The sequence below is a fragment of the Ctenocephalides felis genome, unplaced genomic scaffold (genome assembly GCF_003426905.1).
Source record: "Ctenocephalides felis isolate EL2017-DRISC unplaced genomic scaffold, ASM342690v1 CF-g0.4_SCAFFOLD_01886, whole genome shotgun sequence".
Taxonomy (NCBI): Eukaryota; Metazoa; Arthropoda; class Insecta; order Siphonaptera; family Pulicidae; genus Ctenocephalides; species Ctenocephalides felis.
Genome location: NW_020538040.1, coordinates 29,417,328 through 29,430,521, shown reverse-complemented (window position 1 = coordinate 29,430,521; position 13,194 = coordinate 29,417,328). Strand labels below are relative to the sequence as shown.

Genomic DNA, 13,194 nt, shown 5'->3' with positions numbered 1-13,194 from the left:
CTATCAAGCATTTTACCATTCTACAACTCTGATTAAATGCGCGAATTTTGGATGGATCTTGTCAAAACACTTTAGTACATGTTTTTTAAAGGCCAGCCTCTCAAATGAAATCAATTTTAAAAATTCTTATAATATAGTGTGTCTTAGTGTAAGGAACAGTAAAAAACTTCAGAAACCAGATATTCTATTTCAAGTTTTGACTTAAAATAATGTCATGTATATATTCTAAATATGCGAATCATAAATACTCGTATATGAAAATGCGTTGTGATTAAAATATTTGAATAATTTTACAAAATGTGATATCATACAAAATAGCATAACTTTTATTTCAACTGCTATAACAAAAAATTCTAAAATTAATTTTGAAATATATATATATATATATATATATATATATATATAAATTGTAAAAAAATCAGCCCAAATAAGTATTGATCTAATATGAAACAGAGTATTTTTTATCATAGCAACCGGTAGAACTAAAGATACAATTGTAGTGTCAAGTCTTGTAGTGTGATATTTCCGAGTTCTAAACAGTGAATTTAAAAACACTTAGTACTTGGAAATATTTTTTGGACATTTAGTTTTTTTTTTAATCTTACCGTATGGCTTGCTTGAAAGGCAGCCCTGTAGTTGCTATCCTTGTTGCGACATCTACACTTAACAATATTTTTGACTTCATATTTAAATTCATCAATGCCCACAAAAGGCGATTTTCACTTGAGAATATATGTGAGATCCATAACCTCAAGTGGAAATTTAATATCATACATTAATCGATCGTGGAAGCTAGGGATTTCTGGCCTTAGTTCGGTACCTTTGCTCCACGATGGGCTCACTTGGTAATGTAAATTATTAATATATTTGTTAATGAATATAAACGTACTTGCCTATTGAAATTATCTCACTCTAATCACGAACGCTTTTGGCAAAGCATCAAATTCTATTTAAGTATGTTAGAAAACTATCATCTACAACATATCTGTGACATCTATAATCAACTAAAATTATGTATAAAATGACGTATTATCACAACATTGATATATATTGATATATTGATATATAAACGGCAATTGTTTTTCTAATTGCATATTAGAACAATCTTCACCGTGGCTACAACTTGGATTGTCTCATGTTTCTTATGTTCCAACAAACAGTACTAACTACTCTTATATTTTAGCATTGAGTAATCATTTTTCTTCCACTTTACTAATACTACCTAATACTACTTTATTCAATAAAACCACAAATAAAAATACACACATTTTTCAACTAATTGACAATATATTTATTGCTCTTATTTTTTACAATATAACGTTTACAGTGTCTCTCTGTAAAGGCATATAGTAATTCGACATTAAATGCAACAATGCTTATTATCAATCCGGCAGCAAGTAAATAGAAAGCAGTTTGCAAATGAAATAAAGATAAATAGCCATTTTCTTCTTCTTCTTCTTTAACAGTTTTTTTTAATTTGACGTCATTAGAATTGAATATTTCAGCAATTGATTTCCAATGCTCAATAATTCCAGAAAAATAGAGGCGCTTTATAATGTCATTCACTTTCGCTGCGTAGATTGTTCCTCTGCCTTTGGTTACGCTATACGAAACTTGATTGGGAAATGGACATTCGGACATCAGAGAAAACGTTCTTCTGCCGTGCTTGTAACTCTCTTTGCTTTGTAGAAAATGCAAAGCTCTTTCCTTTGACATCAGAACCGGTTTCCGCATATAAGCAATAGTTCTATATATAATAGATCTAGGAAATTTGCCCGTCCTATTACTAGGAAAATGTTTAACAACATCGAAAAAATTTATGCCTACAAATCTATCTTTAAAATTCTCGTTTCCATAGTTACTCTGCACCAATTCAACTTCTTCTTCGGTTCCATAAATTTTCCAGTTGGTACTTTCCAACTCTTGTAGTGTATTAATATCTGGATAATATTTTTTTTCAATAAGAGTGCTCGTCAATTCACTAATAAAAAAACTAGTAATCAAGACCCCAAATAAACACCAAGAACAAACTAACAGTCTCTCAGCACTTTTATGTGGAAGATGGCCCCAAGGACCTGCTAAGGTAGAGCGTATAATATAAACTATGACTGATCGCATGTTTCTGTTTTCAATGTATTTATTGAGATAAAAATAGGCTACAGTACCGACCACCATTGTTAATAACAAAGAACACCATACAGAGATTTCAAAAACCATAAACATATATAAAACTTGCGGAATAGCTTCTCCTCGTGGTACCACAACACATATGTCGTCTTGCTCGTGTGGATATAAACCTTCTAATAATTTTTCTTTAATGACGCTCCCAGGCTCAAAAACTACATCAACTTTACTTAAATCGTAATTATCCGCAACTTTTATACTACTAGTATTTTTTAAATTTTCTGTTCTACGTGCAACAATACCAGTAGCATTCAGATGTTTAATAACCGTATACACGGTCAAGTCATCCTTTTCCATGAACCTCAAAGAAGGTTTTTTTTTGCTAAGCATATATCCCATAAATCGATTGGCCACTATATACAAAGGATAACCATTCATATTCTGAATCTTCTCGTAAAACAATTCTGCATATTCCGCCTCTAGAGTCATATTAATGTAATAATTATTTTCGAAAGGATTAAATGTTACAACTTCAATTCCAGACGTGTGGGTACTGTAAAACACTACTACCACTCGCAGTAAATACCACCTCCAGATCATCTTGAATAAATTCTCTAACCATTCTGTACCAACTTCTTTAATGGGTTTATAAAATATGATTGCTACGTTAGTTTTGCTTCCAAAATATTGCAGCACATGTATATCAGAAATAACAAATAAAAAGGTATCGGGGTTTATGTCGGCGACCAAAACGATCAGCAAAGCGGTTGTTCCTATGTGTTTTTCACTCGTCACTTCGTGATGGGTCGTATAGACAAACTGTGGAACATCATTTGTCATAATTATTGGTCTGTAACTTCTGAAGGCGTTTTTGATCATAATATCTTTGATAGTATGATGTTTATTACTTTTCTGATCAGTTATCACAGAAATAAAACTACACCGATAACAAAAATTTAGAGTTATATGCTGGGCATATCTAGTTAGCGCACCAATATGGTCTAACTTTTTTTCTATTAACAGTGAGTTTGAATTTGAACATGTAATTAGTACATTACAATACACAAACAAACACAAATTTTTAAACATCGTGCTTTCTTAGATAAAGCTCAAGACAGAATAAAAAACATATGCTACAAATATTATAAATGAAGTGTCGACTTATTATGATGTTTTCTATAAAGAAAATTAATTTAATACATCAAAAAGCAATAAGACGCTAAAAGGATAATGTAATAAAATGTTTCCCGGAATTATAAATACATCACGAAATACATTACGGTATGAACGATAACAATGCGATTGATGAACACAAATATTGACAAATTACAATATTTGATGATATTAAGTAATGTAAGGCGGCATTACGAAGACATTAATCTATGTACAAAGTAAATTAATTAACATTTATTTATACTGAATACACGTCATCGGAATAGAATTATTGAATTGCGTCGTTGGTTTGGTATATTGCTATTAAGTTATATATCAAATTTATAACCCATGAAAAATAAAATAGATACATTAAATGTATATTATATATATATATATATATATATATATATATATATATATATATATATATATATATATATATATATATCTAATAATAATAATAATAATAATATTTTTATTATCAGAATATAAATATAGTACATTTATATCTAAACTCTATAATTCCCATGTGAATTTTGCATCTTCAGCTGTTGCAGAATTATTATCAATAAATTGTGCATATTTATGAGCAAATTGCTTATTTAGTGCAAATTATTATTTGATACATAATTCACATAGATCAAAAATTGCTGCTTCATTAATAGTAAAAAAATGTAGTAAATAATTGATAAATTATTGTTTTCCCTATCACAAAAAAGTTATGCATAAAAACGCAGTAAGATGCATTACAATCCTACAAACGTTTCATAGACTGTAGTTTTGATTAATTGTAAATATTCCTGATAATATATTCTTTCAACAAATGTTATGATAAAACCTAATTTTAATCAATGGGCCAATTATGCCGTAAAATAGATCAATGTTATGGCAAGACTATGTTACTCTGCGTTTTCATATAAAATGGTACTAAATGGTCAGACGTGTTATACACTGACGTCTTATACACTGCTCATGACTAAATGGTGTCTATATATTTTAGTGATTTAATTTTAAATTATTACACTTATGATGGAACAAGCTGAGTCTCAAAATGTTTGTAAAATTTAAAATACTTAATAAATAGTGCAATTGTTATCTCATATTTCAAAGATAAACACACACATATAATTATATATATACATGTATGTGTATCTATTAACAAAATACAATAAATACGTTTCGAGTCACAGTTTGACTCTTCCTTAGTAGATTGAAAACATTTTATTTGAGAAATACAAGAAACACACTCAATAAACAAAAGACTTCATTTATAGTTATATTTGCAAAAAGGAATAAAGGTAATTAATTCGGTGTGTACTGAGCAATCGCTATGGTATATAATTTGAAAAATTAAGTTAAAAATAATTCATTAACGGCCACCATTCTAACCAATATTCGAGATCGAAACGAGTTGATCAACATCATTGATCTCGAACATTTGGTCCGAATAGTAACCGTTTATATCAATTTGTATTTTGAAATTAATCAAATAATAATGCTTAAAGAAAGATTTATATTATCAATTGCTTAGTACACACCTATAGTATTTGATTAAAACATAGCTTATTAAATTTGTTACTGTCATATTCGTGTTACGGCTTACAAAGTTTTGCTTCAATAAAACGAACTTAAAACGTATGTAGTGTGTATGACAGATACGTTTGTAAAATTGTTACAACTTAATGTTGAGTTAGTTCAGGCACTTGTTTAAAATTAAAGTAAAACATATTCATGCGGGTCTGTATATTCATTCATTCAGTTGCTTTATATTGTTAGTGAACATTAACTTTTGCTACGTTGAGACAAGCTGAGCAAATACGAACCAGCATCACATTTGTGAGTGGTTCTAAATATTACGATTTTTTTTCGTTTCTTTCAAAGAATGAAATTTAAAACTTCATCTTTAGACTTTTGTAATCAAAGGTGCATATCCACTACATTCGTTTAGTTTTATGTCTGTATGTAAATCGTGACGCTCATCATATCTTTAATTAGTAATAAAATCAATGAGATTGGATAGTTTATTTAATAGTTGGAACAGAATGTTTGTCTGTCTATTCCTTAAATAATATTTAGCTATTTTGCTATTAAACTGGCAATGATAGCTGTCAACATATGCAATTATTTATCAACTAGTGGTGGATGGCATCGTGCCTTAAGGCAAATTGCTGGAACATCCCATACTTTAATACAAGATTTAAAGCATTTTGAAAACTCTGAAAAATTTAGATTTATGAGAATTTTAAAATTTTTGAAAAAATTGATTTATTTGAAATTATGTTTTTTTTTCATTTTGTAAATGCTTGAACATCTTGGTAAAGACAAAATATTGAAGCGCGCAGGCGCCGCGACGCAGACTAATGTAAACAAAATTTGACCTTAATAAAAATATCTGATAATTTGATGTGCGTATGTCTAATATGCATTTTTGACCTCACGGCATTTTTTTTACTTTGTTTTTACTTTTTCTATTAAATCTCCGAAACCGCTAAACCCGCCTTCCCAACAATTTAATCGAATCCTCATTTTGTCAAATAAAATATTTTATGAATATAAAATATCAAATAAAATATTTTATGAATAGAAATAAAATATTTTATGAATCATTCAAATCGGGCGCTCCGTTATCTTTAAAACGGAATTACCATTTTTGACACTTTTTGCCCCGTATCTTCAAAACCTGCCTTTGCCAAAGACTAATTAGTACATCTCCTTAAAATCGGTTGTTCCGCATTCTCAAAATCGTCGACGAAAATTTGTATCCGAACACACGCACACACACATACCTAAATTTTTTGTAAGATATATACAAATTTTCATTAACATTTTTTTGCAATTATTATAACTTATCCTACAAAAAGTTGATGAAAAAAATGAAAATAATACTAATTAGATACAGTAATTATACGGAGAAATGTTGTCAGTGTTTTAATGCAAGATTAGCGTATTTCCTAATAAAAAATAAATAAATAAATAAATTTCTTTAAAAAAATTGTGACCAAAAGGTTGGTAAGGTTACAGTGATGTAAAAAAAACTTCAAGTAGATAGAAATGCGATGATAAATACAACAAATTAAATGTTCCTGCCAAACGGCCCGTTAGCTTGAAACCAACAAAATTATAAAACCTTGATTAGACAGAAAAAAACTAAACATGAAATCCTGCGCGTACCTGTCACTGCCACCTGTGCACACGCACTAGAACAGTTTTTACCTTTTAAAATCCAAAAAAATATTTTCTACTGCATACATGCAATCGCACAACAAAGGATTTCATTGAAAAGTTCATCCTTGCAAGGTCGCCCAGGTTCCGCATGGTCTGACGGTCACATTGTATTGTTATGGATAGAACATTCCGAGGAATGTTCACAAATGTATGTTCCACAGAAAGCATTGATGAATGGCTTAAAGACGTGACTACTCACAAAAGACCAATAATAGTAATAATAATAAAAGAAAAATGACGTATATGTCGTGCTTCAATTACATACTAGACAATTTTTTAACTTTGTTTCCTTGTAAACGTGGTAAAGATTTTTATGGTAAAATAAGGAATTAAGTGAGATTATTAATCAGCTAATAATATACGTCTATATTATTTATTATTACAGAAATTGTAATAATAAAAGTTATCTCACAGAGATGAGACAACTGTTGGGGTTGCCATCTGTAAAACCGACGTAGTATTAAGTCAGATTTGCCCAACAGAAAAAAAAAGATTTAGCTAGAATCAAATTATTATAGTAACTATGTAATTGCTCACAGTGTTAGATACGACATCATTAATAAAAATGTACATTTTTTAACTTCCCGTAGGGTAAGTTATTGTAATGGGCCGAAAATCGAAATTGAAAATGTTTACATTTCTCGACGTTTTGAAGGTTTCTGAACATTTTGGCATACCTCAGAAAAAATGGATGTGTGTGTGTGTATGTATGTATGGATACAAACTTCCAGTCACGTTTTGGGGCGCACGGATCAACCGATTTGAATGGTTCAAAAAACATTCGATTCCTATCGATAGGGAGAAGAGCTGATTAGTTTTTGGCAAAGGCAGATCCAGCCGTTTCGGGGATACGAAGCAAAGAGTGCAGAAAATAGAAATCGAGTTTTTGAGTGAACGGAGCATCCGATTTGAATGATCTAAAAAACATTCAATAAGTAATGATTGGGAAAAGTGGTTATTAGTTTTTGGCAAAGGCAGGCCTAGCCATTTCGGAGATACAGAGCTAAATGTGCAAAAAATTGCAGTTTTTAAGATAACTAAGCGTCCGATTTAAATGATTCAAACAACTTTTAGTTTGTTTTAATAAAATAATTGATTTTGGAAAAAAATTGTATCTTTTTTTTTGTATATCGAAAATAATTCAGATTTTATTTTTAATTCTGACTAAAGTTGAAATATACTTTGAACAAATAATTTTAACTTTGCAATTCAGTTTATATAATTCTTATAAATATTAGACCATCTTACAATATTTATAATAATCTATTTGAAAACATTCAGTATTCCTCCAACATTTCGTTACGGTACGGGAAGTTCGAGCAATTTGCCTTAAGGCACGATGCCATACATCCCACTAATTATGTATTCGTTTACACATTTTACTCCTGTAATAATATTAGATTATATAGTCAAGTTTTCATTTACATGCAAACAAAGGATCAGCAATTTAAAACTCATATTGTAAAAATATAATGAACGAAATTCTCGCAATTAAAAATCGATATATGCAAATCAGAATATTGATTAATTAATTAAGTAATAATGACCCATATCTGATAGTTACGTCATTTATTTCATTCGTGAGATTTATTAGTACATTTTTTAATATTGAATACCGGCTATCTATATTATGTGAGTGAAAACTGATGTCACTACTGCTTTATCATTCTGACATGCTGAAACTAGTAGTATATGAATTATTTGGGTAACTGAAATATTAAATTTTAATCTCAAATAAAGCGGCCAATTCTGCCGTAAAATAGCCAATGGTTTTGGCAAGGCTATGTTACGCTGTGTTTTTCATATAAAAGGGTTCTAAAAACTGCCAAAGTGCTGTATAGTTGCTGTGCTATTAGGCGTTTTACACATAAAATCTAACTTCTCGGATGTATTATTATGGCACGTCAGAAAGATGGACTTATGATAAAAAATATATGAAGTTTGTTCGTTTTCTAGGTTAGATTTTGTGTCTAAAACGCCTGACTAGACAGTTTTTAATACCATTTTATATGCAAAATGCAGCGCAACATACCCTTGCCATAACATTGTCTATTTTGCGGCAGAATTGGCCGGAAGACTAATACCTCGATCTATATTATGATACTTAAAAGATATATATATATATATATATATATATATATATATATACTAGCCGACCCGACAGACGTTGTTCTGTACAAACGTCTACAATTCAAAAGTTATAATTTTTTTAATATCCTATACTAATATTTACGTTTATCATATTCTAATGTTGTCTAGGCTCATAATTTAGCATAAATTCAAATTTCAAGTAAATTGGCATTTCTGGCAGGTGACAGTTCTCATCTTTCAAAATGTTTTCTATGTCAAACAATGATGTGTTGTTTCTTGCAATTTTTTCCATTTTTTTTTTTTTCAATTTTACTACTAATTTCATAGTGAACTAAATTTTAAAAATTGCCCTCGACAAACTCTAAAAAGATTCATCAAAATTCAAATAATCGTTTAGAGGGATTTCAGATTCACACATCCGTACGGTATAATGCTTATTGCATCGTAATATTAAATAAGGCTTAATAGTTCAGTCATTTACAGTCCAGTTGTCCAATATAAACAACGCATCACATACTGAAAAGGAACTGAAGTGACGAAGACGATTTGTAGTATCGATACGCATGTAATCAAATTAAAATACCGTTAAACTCTCCAACACGGCTAGCGATTATAACATGAACGTGAAAAAACATCGAAGCAGTTTATAATTCAGGTTTCGGCAACCCAATCGATATATTCCTTGTTTGAAGAAACAAGCATACATGTTTAGACTAATTGTAAGTTGCAATACTCCGCAATGTCTAAAGTCAACCTGAACGTCTTTATAAGATACAGTTATTTTTTATTGTATTAAATATTCAATATTTACTATGAACGATTTTTACGTGTAAAGATTTTGTCGACGTTTGAATGCGTTTGAATTCTTTGATCATATGATCGTATGATGTCGTGCAGTAGTGATGTCCATTTTCACTTGGAAATGTAGATGAAAAATATGTTTTTATTTAAAAAAAAGCCCATCACAGGCACTGCGGTGTGCAATGGCAATGGAAAATCTAGTTGGAGTTTAACTCAGCTTTTCATTCATTTTATTTTATATATATTAGGTTGTCAAATATCTCCCTTCCGCCTTTTTGTATTATAAACCAAGAGCAAAAAAGCGGAAGGGAGATATTTGACAACCTAATATATATATATATATATATATATATATATATATATATATATATTAGATGATGTATGTGCATATGTATGTATATGTTTCATCAATTGCAATGCAGTTTTTATAATTATTCTAATTATATTATTTTATAATAAACACAGCGATAAGAATACGTGCAGCAAAATTTTTAAATGTTTGAAATAGTATTCACTAGCGAAAATTTGCAAATGTTTGATTAGTGAACAATTATTATTAATAAACAAAATTGATTACAAAATTTTTAGACGTTATATCATTTTATTATCATACCATTATCAAAAAATGTATAGAATTTACTAGTATAACAAAACGATAGATATAGAACGTAAGCATGCATATTCACACGATGCTATTCGGGAAGCAATAGTCTCAAATGATTACAGATTCCAAGTTTTATAACATTAGTATATATGTTTATTCGCAAAGCAATTGTTAATCAAATCTGCTTCTAGTTTGTCCGAGTAACTCACGAGGCAGATATCCTGCCTCGTAAAAGAAATATCTCACGCTGAATTAAAAACAAATGCTACAAATTTTAGAAAGTGCAATAATTTGTTTATGTAAAAAAAAATATTATTAGACCCCACTCGCAAGGTATTCGAATTCGAATTATCATATTCAATTTTTTTTTATATTACATGAATGTATATACATATTTTGCATATATAGTCACGTTGAGAATTTGATACTTATCTGACATACTCAAATGCATTTTGATTTACTAAACATCATGGATAGATTCACATTAAAGTCTTCTAAAATTTATTTTAAGTATTTCGAATTAAACTAGTAGTTTTTTACCTACTTTGAGATAATGCACTAACTCGACTATAAAAAAAAACATTTCAGTGTCAGATTAGCATCTTTAACTTTCAGGAACTTAGCACAAGACCGTTTTAATTCAGTGATAATGTAAATGTGTTTTTTTTTAAGTTTAAGACAATATATACAATATTATTCATTGTCAGTCTATCATTGTCAATAACCTCTACGATCATTCCTTCAAAATATTAATGGTTTGTGCGAGTCCCGGTTAATATAGAAATAAAAATTTTCAAATATTTTAAATCCGTATCTTTCACATTGGATTGTAAATTATTGCCATTGATTATTATATTGCATCGTGAACTCTGCGTAGTACTACTTACTTTACATACTTTGTTTTCAAATATCCCAATCGCAATTAAAATATTAATATTTTTTTCGTAAGTTACTTAAAATAAACATAAATAATAATTATTTACAAAAAATTTTTTTTTTATAATTATTTTTGAACAGCAATTACAACCCAATAGTCCTATAAGCTGTTGTGCTGATTTGACTTAATACTAGTCTGACACTTGTCACATCTCTGTATGATATATATAATTATTATAATTTCTGTAATAGGGCAAGTATTTTTATTGGTGCAGCAATGCCGGGTGAGGGCTAGTTTCACTTGGAAACATATTACTATCTATATTTCTAAGTGAAAATCGTTGTCACTGCTTCCTGACAACAGGCTGCTCGAAGTGGATTTACAAAAAATAAATGCTTTTTTGTACGTAAATTGATTAAAGAACTGTTTGCTGAGGGATTAGAATACAGGATTGTAGTCGGGTCTTAGAATTTTAGGAATATATTTAAAATAATCAGATAAGGAGCTGTCCATGAATTACGTAATCGATTTCTAAAGATTTTTGAAACCCCCACTCCCTTGATGATACGTAGCGATATTTAAATTAACTCTTTCCTCTAACAAACATCACGTGCATTTTAGTACCTAGAAAAAATCGTAAAATTTTAATACATATATTTTTTTTTGAAGAATACTGTTTTTTTTAAAAAAATTCATTAAAAATAAATACACATGATATAAATACACGCCCTCCCTTAAGTGATATTTTGTGAATTGCCCCTCCCCCTTTAAGACACACTTTATTAATTACTCCCTAACTTCAAAAGATTTAAAAATTTTAAGATTGTCTAAAAAATCAAAATGACTATAGATGTTTTAAAAATTATAATTTTAAAAAAATTAACCAATTTTTTTTCTGGTTTCGCTCGGTTTTGTAATTTTTAATAATTTCAGTACTTTAAGATTTATCTCTAACACAAAAATGCACATTGCCATATACTAGAAGTCGTCATTTTTAACTAGGGCGCATTTAAATGCGAACGCATCACTTCTTTCATCAATTAAAAGATAAATATAATCATTTACTTTATGAGGTAGTAAAAATTACAACAAAACCCTCCAAATTTCATTGAGGATGGTAAGGGCACTTATTAACTTCCCGTAGGGTAAGTTATAGTAATCGCAAAAAAATCGAAAATGAAAACTTTTGCATTTCTCGACGTTTCAAAGATTTCTGAATATTTTGGCATATCTTAGAAAAAATGGATGTATGTGTGTGTGTGTGTGCGTTCGGATACAAATTTTCGTCGACGATTTCGAGAACACCGATCAACCGATTTAAATAATTTAAAAAACATTCGATTCGCACTGATAGAGAGACGTGCTGATTAGTTTTTGGTGGAGGCAGGTCTAGCCGTTCCGAAGATACGGGGCAAAAAGTGCCAAAAGGGGTTTTTAAGAGAACGGAGCGTCCGATTTTGAAAATTCAAAAAACGGTTTCGGAGATCTAATAAAAAAAAAAACAAAAAGCCATTTGGCGGTCCAAAATGGTCATTAGACATATGCACATCAAATTGTCAGATATTTTATAGAAATTTTTACAATAAGTATGAATTTTGTTTACATTCCTATGGGTTCCGTACCAATGTTTATCCATTAGACGGCGACGCGGCGCTTATGCGCTTTGACATTTCGTCTCTATGCAGTTACAGCAGTACGATTGCTTTGAAAAAAAGTTCAGAATTTCCAAACTATGCCAAAATAAAGAAAACTTTTTTTTTCAAACAATTTTTTTTTGTTTCTCAAAAATCTAATTTTTTCGAAGTAAAATTTTTTCAAAAATATTAATCTCTTCTAAAAAAATAATAATTTTTTTATGATTTGCCTTAAGGCACGATGCCTTAATTGCCTTAGGACAGAATTCCACTTACAGCTAGTTTACTCCTAAGCGAGACATCGAAACGTTGTCCTCACCTGTTACAAATCCATCGTGCTCTTTCACCTGCATTAGTGCTATGATAGTAGAGAAAATGTTTTTTTCTTGTGAGAAACACCTTATTTTTTTCTCGTGCTCTCGTCGCGACCACGTGGATATCTCGCGGAGTGTCTTCTGGCAGCCAGGCAGCGACCGCGACCATGTCTTCGTTTATCTTCGCGGTACAGTTAACAGACACATAACAAGTAACCATCACCAACACCATCGCAAAACAACCGACTAACACACAACACTAAACTACTACACGACCGGCGGTGAAAGCATTCTGAGTCTGACCACGGCACAGCGTCTCACAAAACACAAACCAGTTGCTATGTGTACCAGCGCGAATGCGGACGCAAA

General features: G+C 30.1%; 1 protein-coding gene across 1 annotated transcript; it reads right to left on the bottom strand.

Annotated features, from left to right (window-relative positions):
- Nucleotides 1-1,307: 1,307 nt before the first annotated feature.
- LOC113374839 lies at nucleotides 1,308-2,964 on the bottom strand. The gene is made up of 2 exons (XM_026614804.1): nucleotides 1,567-2,964; nucleotides 1,308-1,334 (listed from the first exon to the last, which is right to left on the bottom strand). Exons 1-2 carry the CDS (start codon nucleotides 2,962-2,964, stop codon nucleotides 1,308-1,310), a joined length of 1,425 nt encoding a protein of 474 aa, XP_026470589.1.
- Between the last annotated feature and the right edge of the window lie 10,230 nt (nucleotides 2,965-13,194).